The sequence below is a fragment of the Hyperolius riggenbachi genome, chromosome 1, assembly GCF_040937935.1.
Source record: "Hyperolius riggenbachi isolate aHypRig1 chromosome 1, aHypRig1.pri, whole genome shotgun sequence".
Taxonomy (NCBI): Eukaryota; Metazoa; Chordata; class Amphibia; order Anura; family Hyperoliidae; genus Hyperolius; species Hyperolius riggenbachi.
This window is the reverse complement of record NC_090646.1, coordinates 131,407,760-131,426,355: the sequence shown is the minus strand read 5'-3', so window position 1 is coordinate 131,426,355 and position 18,596 is coordinate 131,407,760. Positions and strand designations below refer to the sequence as shown.

General features: G+C 41.8%; 1 protein-coding gene across 6 annotated transcripts in view; it reads left to right on the top strand.

Moving 5' to 3' along the window:
* Positions 1–18,596, top strand: part of LOC137546215 (uncharacterized) — a 105,510-nt gene that overhangs the window by 61,387 nt on the left and 25,527 nt on the right. For 4 of the 6 annotated variants that reach the window (XM_068268386.1, XM_068268395.1, XM_068268428.1 and 1 more), the window contains 2 exons: positions 888–994; positions 2,273–2,348. The exons of 1 other annotated variant lie outside the window; for it this stretch is intronic. In XM_068268386.1, the coding sequence (XP_068124487.1) occupies positions 888–994; positions 2,273–2,348 (183 nt within the window). The remainder of the gene's footprint in view (positions 1–887; positions 995–2,272; positions 2,349–18,596) is intronic. One more of the 6 variants, XM_068268406.1, reaches the window with a different exon arrangement.

Genomic DNA, 18,596 nt, shown 5'->3' with positions numbered 1-18,596 from the left:
GTGTCCACAATGGAATGTGCTGAATTGGCGTCAGATAGGTTTCTCTGCTGACGTGAATCTCATCACTGATTAAGGGTAAAGTAATATTGAAACTGACTTTTATTCAGCTGCAATACAAGTCTTAAAGAGACACTGAAGCTAAAAAAATATATGATATCATGAATTGGTTGTATAGTACAGATAATTACTAGAACATTAGTAGCAAAGAAAATATTCTCATATTTTTATTTTCAGTTATATATATATATTTTTATAATATTGCATCATTGTCTATTTTTTGCAGTTTACACACTACTCAGCATTCTAAATGATTTTACAGAGCAGGCTAGTGAACTTTTGAACTGTCCTCTGCAGAAGAAAAAACAATACAGTGACTGACAGTTGAGATAACAAGCTTCAGAAGACAGAGCTCTCAGCGAATTTGAAAGTCGTGGAGCTCAGTGGCTCTTTTGCATAGATAACAACTGGAGTTTCTTAACTCTTCCTGTACTGGAAACAATATTAGACTCATTATATCACATATTTTTTTTCTCTTCAGCTTAAACATTGCTACAATTGCACATATTTTATATGAAATGATATTAGAAGCAGTAATTTCGCCATAGTGCCCCTGTAAGAATGCTCAAATGACTACTGAGTTATTCATCAGTAGTAAAACCTGTGAAGTGGTCAATGATCCAAACTATTGGAAGCTGCCTTTCAAGTACCCTCATCATGGATCAAAGTACTCCCAGGAGTACAGCTATCCTAAGGTGAGAATCACTGCTTCATTTCATAGTGATATCCTCTTGGAGATTTTGCCTGGTCAGGGCAGGTGGAAGTGTTTATTACATTGTGATTTGACTACATGGCTGATAAAGTTTTCATGTAGTGTAGATTTTTATCAGTTTGGGAGTTTTTTTCAGCATGAAGCCCTGATGGATGACATTATAAAAGAAGTAATGAGCTCCAACTTACCTTATCAACCCCAAAAGAGGGATCCTGCCACATCAGAGTATCCTTTATTTATAAGATTATTTTGGATAGTGCTTGAGAAAATATTGGCTCGGGATATTTGAGCAGTGAAAAGAGCTACAGTCTGATTGGTTTCCACTTTAGCACCAAAATGCAAGAGCTGATTGATGAAAAAAATCTAAATTTGCACCCTTCACAGTTACAATGAATGGTATTTGTACAGAAATAAATAAAGCTAAGCTATATTTTTTATTACAGAGAAAGGAAAGCAGATATTAAAATGGTTCTGCAGTGTTAATATTTGGACAAAGAGGTTGTATTTTCGTGTTTCTCTGTGTTTCTCAGACCACCTGCACAGTATTATTAACAGTATACAACTTGGGTGTAGCCTTATAATAGTATACTGCACTAGTGTAGCCCTATAATAGTATAACTTACTTCCAAATTATCTAAAAGAAATTAGCTATCAACCCATTCTTTGTTGTACATAAAATAGTTTTACTCGTTTTACCATTATCATTAAAATTGTAAAATTGAAAATACATGGAAACAAATACAAATAAGAAGTATGTTTCTCCCAGAGTGAAATAAGCTATAAATTACTTTTCTCCTATGTTGCTGTTACTTACAGTAGTTAGTAGAAATCTGATGGAATTGACAGGTTTTGGACTAGCCCATCCCCTCATGGGTGTTTTCAGCGTTTTCTTTATTTTCAAAAGCACTTAGAGAATGCCAGTTGCTCCATCCAACTGCCAAAAAAGTGTGCAGCGAGCAGGAAGGCTGGTCAGCATCTTTGTATAAAACCTTTTCAGGGACTGACTTTTTAAAAAAGTTTTAAAAATAATTGTGGCTTGTGGAATCGAGAGGATGAGGGTTACTGTGTAGGAAAACTTTCACAATAACAGAAGTATTGCTATCTGTTGGCTAACCAAAATCTTTTTCTTTTTGTATGGTTCTAATAAGGAACGTATTCAATGACAGTAGCTTTTGCCTTCTTTTGAGATTTTGACGGAAACATGACATTGCACGGTAACTACACAATCCTGCAGCGTCAAAGAGAAAAACCATCAGCTCAGTTGTGATGACGTGAAGCACGTATACGTACTGTGCTTGTATATCAAAACGTGGCTTGCTTATCAAAATTTAATAAAAATGTTTGCTTGTTTTGCAAAGGTCTTGCAAACCAAGTTACTTGCAGTCCAACATTTTACTGTATTAGTAAATTTCACTCTTACAGGCTCTGAACCATTTTCCTGACAGTTTTACATACTTGTACTTGGCATTGTTTATTCATTTTCCTTCATTAAATTATTATGAGACAGATACAAAAACTGATGTTAGAAGCATCTAAGGATCATGCTGTCCTCCTTACCGAAGAAGAAATTATTCTTGAGGTTAGTATTCAAAATTTATACTAAGCATTGATATGGCTAGAAAATTATTTGGCAATAACCTGTTTTACTTAACCACTTGCCGACCGCGCACTCATACCGCGCGTCGGCAAAGTGGCAGCTGCAGGACCAGCGACGCAGTATTGCGTCGCCAGCTGCAGGCTGATTAATCAGGAAGCAGCCGCTCGAGCGAGCGGCTGCTTCCTGTCAATTCACGGCGGGGGGCTCCGTGAATAGCCTGCGGGCCGCCGATGGCGGCTCGCAGGCTAAATGTAAACACAAGCGGAAATAATCCGCTTTGTTTACATTTGTACGGCGCTGCTGCGCAGCAGCGCCGCAAGGCAGATCGGCGATCCCCGGCCAATCAGCGGCCGGGGATCGCCGCCATGTGACAGGGGACGTCCTGTCACTGGCTGCACAAAACGGATAGCGTCCTGTGCAGCCCTGATCTCCGGGGGGGGGGAGCAGGTAGGAGAGGGAGGGGGGAATTTCGCCGCGGAGGGGGGCTTTGAGCTGCCCCCCCCCGCCAGCCACATGCAGGCATGAGAGATCGGACCCCCCCCCCAGCACATCATCCCCCTAGTGGGGAAAAAAGGGGGGTGATCTGATCTCTCTGCCTGCTACATGATCTGTGCTGGGGGCTGCAGAGCCCACCCAGCACAGATCACTCAGCACAGCGCTGGTCCTTAAGGGGGGGGTAAAGGGTGGGTCCTCAAGTGGTTAAACCAGACCTGAAGCGACACGGGACACAGGGCATGATGCACGAAGCAGCAGTAAAATTGCCATGCGCAGGTAGCGCACAGCAATTTTACCAGTATTAACAGCAGCACACGTTACCCCACTAGCATGACACGCGTTAGCAGGAAAAGTTTCACATTGCTATGCTAACGTATACTGCACATTACCATAGCAATGCGCAAGTAACCTCAGTAATGTGTGATGCCCCCTGCTGTTAGTGCCTGCACACATCAATTTTACCACTGCATCAGGCTTATGATGAGATAACCATAGGTATAAACTAGCTTTACCAAGAAATTGCCTGAAGTCCCTTTTTGTTTTCCAGTGCAGCAAGTGTGAAACAACCTAGTTATCTGTAAAAATGAATTTGTTTAAATGCTTGTCGAATACAGTCCATTTCTGAAAAGTAAATAAAAGCCAAAACAGTTTTGTCTGGCTGAGAAATGCTTCTAATAAGGTTTTAGTCCTGGAAAATTCAAAGGGTCATTGCTTTTGTTTGCTTTTCATCCCAGCAAGGCAGATTTGTCACAACAGCTGTTTAGAATTCCATCTTAAAATTATGTACTTAAACTGAAAATGTTCTATTTACCACTAGTAAAACATATACAGTTATTCATCTTATACTGTTATAAGGTTATGTTCACTTAATGCACAACAAGATAAAAAGGTGTCCAGAGAATGATAAAATGAATTAAAAACAATAAAATAAATTTTAATTAAAAAAAAATAAAGGTTTGAGGTGGCTTACCTCAATGACAAATGATATTCATATAAAATTAACTTTAATAGCACTGGCAAGTGGCAACACGTTTCGTGGGTCCCTGCCCACTTCCTCTGGCCAAATCAAGTGCCTCACTGTGTTAAGATCCGAAGTTTGAGCTCCATATTCACTTCATGTTTGCTTTAACTATTTTTGGCTTGCTCAAAATACATAAAAGCGACAATGAGGGCCATGTTAATGCTACTATTGCTGAGATTCTTCTAAAAAATGTTGGGCAGAGCTACAGGCGAAGAAGGCTGGCGTGGAGGAGCTCTGTTTGATACATGCTTGGTTTTATCTTTGAACATGTGAGTGCACTACTTTTTACAGTTTTAATAAATGTGGATGGTTTTACGCTATGTTGAGTCCTTCAGTTGATAGGCTGATAAGAAGGATCTGCTCCTATGATATCTGACCTGTTGAGTATACCGCTGGGAACATCCTATCTGAATGTATTAAGCGCTGCTGCTGTCTTATAATTTGGACGGCAGAGAGTAAGGTGAGAGGCCACGTATGCTCTGGTGGATACCTGCATGACATTTGGAGAGTGTTTATGGTGCTGGTTTTGCTGTCTGTTGGTTGGCAGCCACTTCACATGGTGAGGACCTGTATAACCATATGAGTCGTGGTGGATACACATAGGATATAGGATGCAGCACTGGGTGTTGTGGAAAAACAACTATTTGAAACAGTATCACGCTATGGTTTTTTTCTTTTTTCTGTTTTCTCTTTTTTTTTTTTTTCTTCTCTATGAGTGATACACTATAAGAAGATTGGATATACAGTACATGTGAGCGCAGCATTTTGAATGAAGATCTGATTACATCATATGCTTGGTGACTGATGCAGCGATCCATGGACAATTAAGTTGTCATTAGACTGTGGTTTGAGGACTTTATTACACTAATTCTGCTAATTAATTTTGGTTATATTGTAGATGTTATAGTGAGCGCACATACAAAGGATTTTTAAGGCTGATTCTCTGCCTGTTATATTTATGAAATACTAACCTTTTTTTAAAAGGAGATTGACTGTAGTCACCTCTACATTTCTCTTTGTAAAGTTTTTTCTTAACCACTTCAGGCCATGGGTTGTTTTCACCTTATGGATGTGAGCAATTTTCACATTTCAGCACTCCTCCCATTAATTTGCCAATAAGTTTATCACTTCTTATCACACCTAAACCATTTATATCTTTTTTTTTGCCACAAATTAGGCTTTTGGGAGGTTATTTTTTTCGTAATCATGTTATTTTCTATGCATTTTAAAAGGAAAAAATGCAGAAAAATAAAAAAAATATGATATTTCTCCATTTCCGTACACTATTGCTACCATGGATAAAACCCACACATATTATTTGCCCATATGTCCCTAGTGCAATATGGGGATAATACATTATTTGGAAATAAAGGTGTATTTTTCTATATTGTGATTTTAGGTTTCTCATTGTATCCTATCAATAATTGCAAGCCCTTATTTGCAAAAATAACAATATACCCTCATGGCATACACATTTAAAAAGCTGAGTCCCTAAAGCACAGGAGTAAAACACAAGGCCCATCGGCTGAATGTGGCCCTCCTTAACATTTTATGTGGCTCTCCAGAATTTCAAATGTGCATTATTGTAAGCATTAAACAAAGTGTAAGAACACTGCCTTTCCATTCAGAGGAGCACATCGGTCACAGTGTTACTGGTTGAAATATTGTCAGTTTGAGGAAGGGGAACAGCAAAATTACCATGGGCCCCCTCTTGGGATCCAAACCCCTTTATGTGGCTCATAAAACACCCCCTTTTCCTCCCGCCACTTCAGCTTACCAAAAAGACTATGGGGTAGTTTAGTCTAGCATCTTGCCTTGGGCCACATTTAATCTTGATCCATTTCTGCAAAGCAGCACTGGAGAAGGTAAATATGAAACTACTCTACTGCATTATTTTGCAGAAGGGGGAATGTTCGCTATAGTTACGCAACTTAGTTTAAGGCTGTTCAATAAATGTTGAATCGTAATAATCAATTTGGCCCGCCACATGTTTTGGCCCTTTTAGGTGATTGAGTTTGACACCCATGCACTAAGGTGACAATATATGTATTCTATTTTAAATTCTATCACTTTGTTTTCATTTTACAAGATTTTTATATTGGTACTTAATATATGAAAGAGCAGAATGCTGACTGTCGGCCAGGGAGGAGCAGCGTGCATTAGTGTTTAAGGTTTGTGGCTATTGGAAGAAGTTTGAGAACAGAGCTGAAGTGGACATACCGTATATACTCGCAAGCAAGCCGAATTTTTCACCCCCCCAAAAGTGGCCCAAAAGTTGGGGGGTCGGCTTGCTTGCGAGTCATGGGTAGGTGGGTGGGTAGGCGGTGCCCCTCTCCGTTCCCCCCGCGGCCCCTTAGGCGGCGCCGCTTCCTCTATCCCCGTCCTGCTCCGATAACTAACTAATTCACAGCAGTGCGCCCCCCGCTGCTGTGATGACGGAGGAAACCATAGAGAGCGGTTCCCATAGTAACGGCATCGCCGCTACAGGAAGCCGCTCTCGATGGTTTCCTCCGTCATCACAGCAGCGAGGGGCGCGCTGCTGTGAATTAGTTAGCAGGACGGGGATAGAGGAAGCGGCGCCGCCTAAGGTAATAGCAGCAGCGGCGGCCGCGGGGGGAGCGGGGAGGGGCACTAACTACCTACCCACCCACCTACCCATAATGGCAGTATGCTAGCTATACTGGGGCACTATGCTAGCTATACTATACTAGCTATACTGAGCACTATACTAGCTATACTGAGCACTATACTAGCTAAACTGAGCACTATACTAGCTAAACTGGGGCACTTTACTAGCTAGACTGAGCACTATACTAGCTATACTGAGCACTATACTAGCTATACTGAGCACTTTACTAGCTATACTGGGGCACTTTACTAGCTATACTGAGCACTATACTAGCTATACTGAGCACTATACTAGCTATACTGAGCACTATACTAGCTAAACTGGGGCACTTTACTAGCTATACTGAGCACTATACTAGCTATACTGAGCACTATACTAGCTAAACTGGGGCACTATACTCGCTATACTGAGCACTATACTAGCTATACTGAGCACTATACTAGCTATACTGAGCACTATACTAGCTATACTGGGGCACTACCTACCCATACTGGGCACTATACTAGCTATACTGAGCACTATACTAGCTATACTGAGCACTATACTAGCTATACTGGGTACCTTACTAGCTATACTGGGCACTATACTAGCTATACTGGGCACTATACTAGCTATACTGGGCACTATACTAGCGATACTGGGCACTATACTAGCTATACTGGGACACACTAGGGGAATAAGGCGGCCAGCATTTCCTACCCCCGGCTTATATGGGGGTCAATCATTTTCCCCTGTTTTTTCAGGTGAAAGTTGGGGGTTCGGTTTACATGCGGGTCGGCTTGCTTGCGAGTATATATGGTAATCTTGCAAGCGTTCAAAGCTGGTCCCTGCGTGGTCAGCGTTTTTATCCGGTGAGCGTGTTTTCTAGCTAATGCATGCCCATGAAAGCACAAGTTAAGAGGTGCAAGTTGTGTTCACGAGGAGGTGGTGGGAAAAAGAAAGAATTTTTGACATTTAAATATTGGATTACGCTATGTTGTGCTATCCTTCTGTTTGAGCTTATACTAGTGTGAATCAAGACATCAGAAAGGTCCAATTTGGATTGCAAAATTTGAAGAAAAAAAAACGGTGAAGCAAGACACAGTGTGAAGCAAGACGGACACTTGGATGCTTCATGGTTGAGCGAGTAATGCTGATCTGTAATTCAATCAGCTAACAGATCTTGTGAGAGTATACCATACTACTATCTTTTGTGTTGAACCCTTTTGATGGGACCAACTACAGGATTTGTTTGAGGACTCACGTGGACCTTATGTTGTGAACATTGTGAGCGCTGCATACGCTCTAATTTACTATCATTACAGGGTGGTGATACCCCCCTATCTGTGCAGCGATCCAAAATAGAACGCTTTGTGGGAACTGAGAGGAGCACTCATATCACTATAGAAATTCACATAGCTAACACTTGACATACATTATAAAGGGAAAACTGTCAGGACTGTCTAGCGAGTCTGACAGAAGTGGCTGACTGGTGAGACTGACAGGACTAGCTGGGATGACAGGACTGGCTTATGTAAGAGGACTGTAACTCAGCAGAATAGCATGGCTACATGCTGCAGCTACACATAGAAACAAAACAACACTAGACTTTTGGCCAAGGTTTCAAAACCTTGGCCATTGCCCCAGTACGATGACTCTGCCCCTAACAGAAAAGAGGAAAATGATGAGGGGGAGGGGTAGCAAACAACATCCTAGTGAAATGCTGGGAGTGGTATTGGAAGACGCTGATACAGAAGGAGGACCCGCCATTGAATCGCTAGAGGGAAGGTGAGTGTAACAGATAGTGACTTTATAGAGCTTATTGGAGTGGGAAGCAGTGCCAAGGATGGTAGATCTATGTCACATAGTTATGGTGCCACTGTGTAATGGCCTTCATTTTGGACTTCGGGATTGCTGTAAAAATAGTAAAGAAATGTATATGCACTAAAGCATGTGCTTTGCATCTCAGCAAATGATTTTTATGTAACATGAACTTTATAGAATCATCTTCATTCTGGCAAACCTCTTTGATCAGAAGTTGCAAAACATTCTTTTCTGACAGTTTCACCAATATATACATACCACATGTAGTGTGCTCATAGGTAAATCGAAAAATCTGTGATACTGTGCAAAGTCCTGCTTCATAATATTACACATTGTTAACAGAATCATCCACATACTAATGTTTTGGCCACTGACCTGCATTTCTAAATATCTGGAACTGGTAACAAATATAACTTCATAAATTACTCATTTGGAGAATTTCCTAGAAACAGTTCCGCGCTATAAAACATTTAATGACGCTAATAATTTATTTTTTACGAAAGCAAGCATTTTGCTGAGAAATCCAGATTAAATGAAAAATATTGTGAAGTAAGCTGCTATTAGATGTAATCACACAGATACGTTAGTATTTATTTTAATAACGGACATCCTTATTTAACAAAGTGGACTGATTTATCAAAATGTACAAATCAGGTCAGTGCAAACATGAATTGATGTCCTGAGCAACAAACCAGGAATCAGGATTTAGCTGATAAATTAAACAAGGATATTGAATAGTCTCTTGTAGGAACTGCACTATTTGTGCTGCCCCTGATAACTCAAAATGTGGCAAGCCATAACAACAGGAGTTGTCATTTTCTCATTTCCCCCATTTAATAACCACTGCAATCTGACTGGCTATAATTTCTGCATATTAAGATGGCCATACACTTATAGATAGCCACCAGATAGATCCTTTGCCTGATATCGATGGGAAAAATCGATGTGTATGGCCAACCTTTACTCCAGTTTATGTATATTTATTGCAGGTTGTATATAGATGGAAAGAAAGGAACCTTATTTTTCTTTGGATGTTGGAGGAGACATCTGTATGCAGAATATGGCCTCAATTCGCTAAGATCTTGCTGGAGATAATAAGGCAAGAGAAAACTTGCCACCACACAGTGAGAGAGTTATCTTATCTCTTCATTCCTTAAGTTACCTCCTCTGTAGTTAAGTTACCTCCTCTGTAGTTATTTTCACACACAGTTAATTAACAGCCTGTCTTTCACTTTAGAATTCTGGAGTTATTTTAAGGATTGAAGAGTTAACTTAAAGACAGAAGAGTTACTTTTAGGTTTGCCTGAGGTAAAATGTTTCCTGAATGCTACATGCCTCGTCGTCACTATGGTGATAACTATAGAAACGTTATTAAACACAGAAGGTAAGCTAAGTGAATTGAGGCATACAAGGATGCCTCAGACCAGTAATTAATTGAATTGCAAAATGTGGTACAGAGGAAAGATCGACATGTCCAAAAATGTGAGGATAAATAGGTGGCCTTTCAGTCTGGATTTGAATATCTCCAGGGATGAGGCTGTCTTTACTGAGTGTGGTAGGCATTTCCAAAGGGTAGAGGCAGCATGGCAGAAGGATCTGGCTCCAAAGGTTTTAAGGTGAACTCCGACGGAGTGACCAAGTTTATAGATCCTGCTGATCAGAGGTTGTAGAAACTGCAAAGAGCAGTGATGTGCTATTATACAGTAACAGCATCAAACATGAGGTGTTGACATACAAAGTTTGCTTTCTGATTGCCTATTCTGGGATAATGCACAGCGGTGGAGTTTCCATTACTTTTTACAGCAGTGTTCACATTGCTACACAGGTAACACTTTCTATGGCTTTGTCATGGTTTTATTTCTGGTTAGTGACTCCATCCGTGGCATGTGGGAGAGCAAGCAGGAAAGTTTGGACAGGGGATTAGCCAGTGCAGTGAGTGAAGAATCAGAACAATGTGACAATGGCGGGGTTGGTTTATTAGCAACCTGGCAGCAGAATTCTGTACTAACTGCTGGTGGTACAGATCCTTATTTGGACGGCCTGTATAGAGGGCATTGCAGTAGTTCCATATACTGGTATGGAGTGGTAACAGCATGGTGTGTTGTCACAGAGCAGGCACAGATTTACAAATTGGAGCAGGCACATCAAGGAACCCGCAATGAGGAAATCTTATCATTTGTGCAACACCACGGAATATGTTGGCGCTTTATAAATCAATAATAATAATTTGTGAAGCTGCAGGTTTGTATTAAGGATAATGCTGTTAAAACATTTCTTGTTTTCGTTGATCTTTCCTGCTGAAGGTATACTGTATGTGGACATTTATCTCTCACTGCTGTTATTACCGGTAGGTTATTTGGCCATGGCTGCACTGAATGGAGTGTTAACATGTTCAAGCAGAATTGTTAATAAAACGTTTATTCATGCTGCTGCCTGTCTTGCCAGTGTTAGCGACTCGTATCGTCACAACCAGCTCTGAGACTACTTTGTATCATGGAGATACAGTACATTACTGCAGACTAGAGACCCCATAAATCTATTGCTATAGCCTAAATACACTTGAAGTTGTTCCTGATTTAAGCTTGCCTATGAAACACTGAACCCAGTAATATCTTTGTTTAGACAGGAAATATCAGCCTCATTTTTATGAGCCGTTATGGGGAGTCCAACTCAGGTTTTATTTATTTTATAAGATAAGCACAGTGAAATGTCATTTTGTTAGGATATTCAGCGTTGAAGTCCAGATATCTTTTCTCTCTATTAATTATGCCTTAGAGCCATCAAATAGCAAAGCTGTAAAATGTAGTAGACAATAGATCACCTTGTACAGCTATGCAAGTGCGGCTCACAGAAACAGCTTAATGTGATGTCTTTTTACAAGAATTGCTGATGGGAATTACAATGGTGCTTACGGCTTGGACTTGCAATCCAAAAACTTATTTCAGATATACAAATAATAGTCACCATGAGAACAATATATTATTATTTTTTTCCACAATCATTTCTTAACTTTACTGGAACATTTAACCCTGACCATATCAGACTATTGTTAAGATGATCTGTTCAATACAGTATAGGTCAACTATAGAATTATCAGCTATAGACTTCATGTATCATTCAGAACAAAAGGTCTATATTTCAAATATGGTGTCACTTTTGATTATTTTTGTTGTTGTCTGCATTTATAATTAGAATTTTCCCAGCGCCTTCATCATGTCTCCCAGCACTTGTCCTGGGCTTGGTTCCCAGACTGCACACTAACATATATCTGTGGAGTTTGTATGCTGTCCCTATGTTTGGGTGCTCTTTCTCCAAGAACTTCGGTTTCCACCCTCATGCCAAAAACATAATGATATGATAACTGTACCTCCAATTGGCTTTAAGTCATGTGTATAGGAACAATTAATGTCACCTGCAGAGACAGGCCCATTTGTGTTAGCCTTGCTAAAGATCTAGTATTCCAGACATTCAGGCCATGTCGGGGGCCCCCTCTACATACACTATAAACTTGGTTAAAGCAGTCTTTAGTGGCTGCATCAATCATGTTTAATCCAGCATGCGTCTTTAGACTATTGTAGGTATATCAGACTATGACTATGGTAGGGATTTAATTGTGAGTTCTTTTGAGGGCAGTTAGTGGCAATGTGGCATGACTCTGGACTCTGGAAAGTGCTACTGAACATGTCATTGCTATTGTATATACTGTATATGAATACAAAATGATGATGCCTTTGTTATATCTACATTCTAGAGCTTTATAGACTAGCTCTAAGCATATTTCGATTCTCGCTTATATTGGCAGTCTTGCACTGATAAACATAACACAGACTCTTAAAGCTATACAGTACCCTGGCTTGTTTGTTCCTGAAGTCATTGCCCTTTTTTAATCCTATTCACGTCATTGCTTATGTGCTAAGATATCCTTTCCTTGCAGCTGTCACCATCTGTGCTTGTGTCATAATGGCAAAGAACAGCATTTCTGGAATGTCACTAACCAATGTGTAGCCGATGACTCTTCTGCCTTCTGAGAACACCACTTACTGTATGTGTGACTCTGCTGACTAGAGAGTGTGAATGTCACTCATGTCACTTCACGCAATGCTGGATTTTCACCTGATCACTGTCTGGATGTGCGCATAGTTTGTACTTGTAATAGAGAAGGCACCACATAGCGATTAGGGGTAGATACTGTGCAGGAAATATAAAATGATACAACTTAGTTTGATGTTGTCAATAAATACTACCTACATCCTTCATAAATACATTTTCTTCTCAGCTCTCCACGGTAATTCAACTTGCTGGTAAAATAAAAATGTAGACTTCTTGCCTCAAATTGCTAATAATTTATTTTATATCTTAAAGTAAAGGCATATTAGGGCATATACATAAGGGTATATTAGGAAATTGCAAGAATGTAATAGTTATAGGAACTTAAAGGATACCCGAGGTGACATGTGTACGTTCAGCCCCAAGCACAGAAATATCTAGGATGTGTTCCTTTTTTTCTTTCTCTGCCTGAAAGAGTTAACATTTAGGGCTCGTTTCCACTTGTGCGGCGTGCGTCTGTGAGGCGCACGCCGGCACTGAGCGGGTGGGCGGGACCGCAGGCTATGGGAATCGCAGCCTCCACCGCAAATTCTGGGGGGGTTCCGGCCGAAACCCTGCCGCAGAGTTTCCCCGTGCGATTCATGTGTGGGAAACTCTGTGGAATCGCGGCGGCTTCCGCGATAATGGAAACGGGCCCTTAGGTATGCAAGTGACAGTTTCGCTCCAGTCAGAACTTTAGCGTAATCCTCACTGGATAGGAATTAAAGCCAAAGCTGCTTAGTGGTAACTCCTAATTTTTGTGGATCTTTTAAGGCTTAACCATCTTTACCGGTGTATTCTGTTCGCAAGTACTGCATAAAAGGTTGTGGACTTCTCATGGAGACTGCGCAAAAGGTGGATCAGCGCATCACCAGGCCGCCTCCGAATGGTCTCAAATCAGAGGTGCGCTAAGCCCCCCCAGAAACTGCAAACGCACCTTGAACTCAAACTAAAGCTCTGCATATACACCAAAAGCAAAGCTGTTAAGTGGGAGCAGCTGAACAAAAATGAATTAAATTAGTACATGGCAAGGAAATGAACAGCGCTACTTAAAAACAGACAAGTGCCTACCTGCAAGAGAGTGCAGGCCCCACTTGTGGGATAAAATACACACCTAGCATACACATGACCTGTCTACCACTGGAGGATGTTGGTTTCCGTAACAGCTTGCTTGCAACCTATTAAGTACTCGTCCCTTCCACTACGAAGAAGTCAATCCTCCATGGGAGGGGCCTAACACTAACTAAATCCTAACCTATGTATATGCATAGCCTGGGTGTGGCTAATCAAGTAAATTCGAAAATTGAAAATTGCGCAAAAGGTGGATCAGCGCATCACCAGGCCGCCTTCGAATGGCCTCGAATCAGAGGTGCGCTGAACCCCCCCAGAAACTGAAAACGCACCTTGAACCCAAACGGAAGTTCTGCATATACACCAAAAGTAAAGCTGTTAAGTGGGAGCAGCTGAACAAAAATGAATTAAATTAGTACATGGCAAGGAAATGAACAGCGCTACTTAAAAACAGACAAGTGCCTACCTTGCGCAATTTTCAATTTTTCGAATTTACTTGATTAGCCGCACCCAGGCTATGCATATACATAGGTTAGGATTTAGTTAGTGTTATGCCCCCTCCCATGGTGGATTGACTTCTTCGCAGTGGGAGGGACGAGTACTTAATAGGTTGCATGCAACCTATTAAGTACTCGTCAACGCAAAGGGTAAAGTTTGCGTTACCCAAGGTGAAATGAAAGTCCATAGACTTTCATTTTAACTTTCACATGTAATGCAGCCTTTTTGTGCGTTGCGTTACACTGCACCCAGGCGCAGTTTTTCGGCCAACGCTAGCTTTATGCATTACAATGTTAGTCAATGTAAAACGCACACTATGCGCGTTTTTAATCCGTTAACGCAGGCAATCAGTCCCAGAATGAATCAGAGGAACAATGTAGAAAGTTGAAAACTAAAAGAAAAAAAAATTACCTGCGTTTTTCTATGTGCTGTAACGCATTGAAAACGGATTAAAAACGCACACTCACTGCAGTGCAACGCATATTAAAACGCATACAACTAAACGTATGCTTTGAGCGTTCTCTAACGCAAGCTCTGATGTGAAAGAGCCCTTACGGAAACCAACATCCTCCAGTGGTAGACAGGTCATGTGTATGCTAGGTGTGTATTTTATCCCACAAGTGGGGCTTGCACTCTTTTGCAGGTAGGCACTTGTCTGTTTTTAAGTAGCACTGTTCATTTCCTTGCCATGTTCTCATGGAGACTATTTAAAGAGGAACTCCAGTGAAAATAATGTAATAAAAAAAGTGCTTCATTTTTACAATAATTATGTATAAATGATTTAGTCAGTGTCTGCCCATTGTAAAATCTTTTAAATCCCTGATTTATATTCTGACATTTATCACATGGTGACATTTTTACTGCTGGCAAGTGATGCAGCTGCTGTATGCTGTTTTGGCAGTTGGAAACAGCTGTAAACAGCTATTTCCCACAAGGCAACAAGGTTCACAGACAGGAAACTGCCAGAAGTACCTCAGTACTCAGAGCTTCTTGTGTGAGGGGTTTCACCACAATATCAGTCATACAGCGCCCCCTGATGGTCTGCTTGTGAAAAAGAATAGATTTCTCATGTAAAAGGGGGTATCAGCTACTGATTGGGATTAAGTTTAATTCTTGCACTGTGAACTAGACCGAAGTCATTGATAGCAGCCATGTGACTTGCCTACATACAAAATAGAAGATTCTGACTTGGAGTATTTTCGCCACGGTTTTTGTAAAGTTTGCTTCTGTTCTTTGTTTTTGTTTTTTTCCAAACAAGGTGCTGGTGAAAAACCTCGCAAAACAATCTGCCTTTATCTGCTGAAAGCCTGTAAGGGCAAATGCTAAAACAGTATCTTTGCTTTTAATCTTCTCTAAGAATAGCACACTATTTCTTGCTAAATTAACCTCGCATTTCTGATCAGTCTAGTATTTTAAACATGCCCATTGTTGTAAAAACAAGCAGAAGTAACATAAGGGTTGCTAAGTTCAAGCAAGAAGCAAAGCCCGGTTTGCTTGCTGTTAGAGAAGTGTTCTTTTCTTCAGAGTCAATAAATAATTCAGCTAAGCTATTTTTAATGTGACACTGAGTTTATCATATTTCATCCATTTATGCTCCTTTCGCAATAACATTGTGGTTGCCTCACTAACAAAGGCACTTGAGGATTTCATGCAGACTGTAAGTGCTTCAGGTCTCTTACCACACCATCATAAATGAATTATGGAGTTCAATTAACTCACTCATTGGTTACAAAACTTACAGGCTCGGAAAGAAACCCTGTATGTCACAATGGAGCATTCTGGAAAGACAATGCACAGGGAGCGCACAGACATTTTACTGTTATCTGCAGTCTACAGCATGTAGTGTGCATTGTACAAAAAGTGCAACCCACATTACCTGAGTAACACTCGCATTGCTAGGGTAACCCCCACTATACTCCTGTCATGAACTCACCTGTGGCATGTCCTGTTGGGTGCAGCTCAGCTGCATTCTGGCAATTATTATTTATTATATTTATACAATACTAACTTCCCTGCATGCGTGCTGCTGCAGAGTGTTGCTAGCGTTTGCAATGAGTGTCATTTCTATCTGCAATCAGTCTGCAGTTCAGATGAGCACAGGATTGATTAATTACCATTCAACTGCGTTCGAATTTGCACGTCTTCCCTCATTGGTGGTTGTCCACATAAAAGCCTCTTCCTGTTTGATAACAAGGCCCATGAGAGTGTGTAGCTTCTACCATAGCTGCATTGCTGGGCTTGTGATATAAGTGTTTGTTACCCTTGCCTTGTACCTTAAAGCGGAATATAACCCTGCATTTCAACTTTGCTCTAAAACATTATTTACAGCATATTATATGCAACCAGCATTTTTTTTTTTACTAGACCAGCATTCGAAGGGTTAAACACAGAGGTTTAAAGTTCCCTGGAGAGATATGCAGAAGTTCAGATAGATGCATTTAACTAAATAGAATGTAACAAGTGAGAAATGTTACACACTCTTTGGCTGTCCTCCAGCTCCTTCTCAGTCAGAGAGAGTGAGTCACATACCACACTTAGATACATTTATGTAAACAAAGCTTCGGATGCGTCTGCAGTTCTCTCCAGGAACTTTAAAGCTCTGTGTAACCCTTCCAATGCTGATCTAGTAAAAAAAAAAAAAAATGATGGTTGCATATAATATACTGTAAATAATGTTTTAGAGCAAAGTTGAAATACAGGGTTATATTCCGCTTTAAGAATGTATGCTCTTATTTGGTCAAGCACTAAACTATTTGGCTTACTGTGGATGACTCTATGATATGCATCTAATTAATTGGCTTGGTAATCACTGATGGATGGCCACTGTGTATGTGCTGCAGTTTTGGCTTGTGGTAATCACTGTTGAACGGCCGCTGTGCATGTGCTGCAGTTGTGGCTTGTGGTAATCACTGTGGACTGCCGCTGTGTATGTGCTGCAGTGTTGGCTTGTGGTAATCACTGATGGACTGCCGCTGTGCATGTGCTGCAGTTGTGGCTTGTGGTAATCACTGTGGACTGCCGCTGCGCATGTGCTGCAGTTGGGACTTGTGGTAATCACTGATGGACTGCCGCTGTGCATGTGCTGCAGTTGTGGCTTGTGGTAATCACTGATGGACTGCCGCTGTGCATGTGCTGCAGTTGTGGCTTGTGGTAATCACTGTGGACTGCCGCTGCGCATGTGCTGCAGTTGGGACTTGTGGTTGTGGTAATCACTGATGGACTGCCGCTGTGCATGTGCTGCAGTTGTGGCTTGTGGTAATCACTGTGGACTGCTGCTGTGCATGTGCAACAGTTGTGGCTTGTGGTGATCACTGATGGACGGCCGCTGCACATGTGCTGCAGTTGTGGCTTGTGGTAATCACTGATGGACTGCCGCTGTGCATGTGCTGCAGTTGTGTTTTATGGTAATCACTGATGGACTGTCACTGTGCATGTGCTGCAGTTGTGGCTTGTGGTAATCACTGATGGACTGCCGCTGTGCATGTGCAGCAGTTGTGGCTTGTGGTAATCACTGATGGACAGCCGCTGCACATGTGCTGCAGTTGTGGCTTGTGGTAATCACTGATCGACTGCCGCTGTGCATGTGCTGCAGTTGTGGCTTGTGGTAATCACTGTGGACTGCCGCTGCGCATGTGCTGCAGTTGAGGCTTGTGGTAATCACTGATGGACTGCCGCTGTGCATGTGCTGCAGTTGTGGCTTGTGGTAATCACTGTGGACTGCTGCTGTGCATGTGCAGCAGTTGTGGCTTGTAGTGATCACTGATGGGCTGCAGTTGTGGTTTGTGATAATCACTGATGGACTGCCGCCGTGCATGTGCTGTAGCTGTGGCTTGTGGTAATCACTGATGGACTGCCAATGTGCATGTGCTGCAGTTGTGGCTTGTGGTAATCACTGTGGACTGCCGCTGTGCATGTGCTGCAGTTGTGGCTTGTGGTAATCACTGATGGACAGCCGCTGTGCATGGACTGCCGCTGTGCATGTGCAGCAGTTGCAGCTTGTGTTAATCACTGATGGACAGCCGCTGTGCATGTGCTGCAGTTGTGGCTAGTGGTAATCACTGATGGACTGCTGCTGCACATGTGCTGCAGTTGTGGCTTGTGGTAATCACTGATGGACTGCCGCTGTGCATGTGCTGCAGTTGTGGCTTGTGGTAATCACTGATGGACTGCCGCTGTGCATGTGCTGCAGGTGTGGCTTATGTTAATCACTGATGAACTGCCGCTGTGTATGTGCTGCAGTTTTGGCTTGTGTTAATCACTGATGGACTGCTGCTGTGTATGTGCTGCAGTTGTGGCTTGTGGTAATCACTGATGCGCATGTGCTCACCGCTGTGCATGTGCTGCAGTTGTTGCTTGTGGTAATCACTGATGGACGGCCGCTGTGCATGTGCTGCAGTTGTTGCTTGTGGTAATCACTGATGGACTGCCACTGTGCATGTGCTGCAGTTGTGACTTGTGGTAATCACTGATGGACTGCCACTGTGCATGTGCTGCAGTTGTGGCTTGTGGTAATCACTGATGGACTGCCGCTGTGCATGTACAGCAGTTGTGGCTTGTGGTGATCACTGATGGACGGCCGCTGCACATGTGCTGCAGTTGTGGCTTGTGGTATAATCACTGATGGACT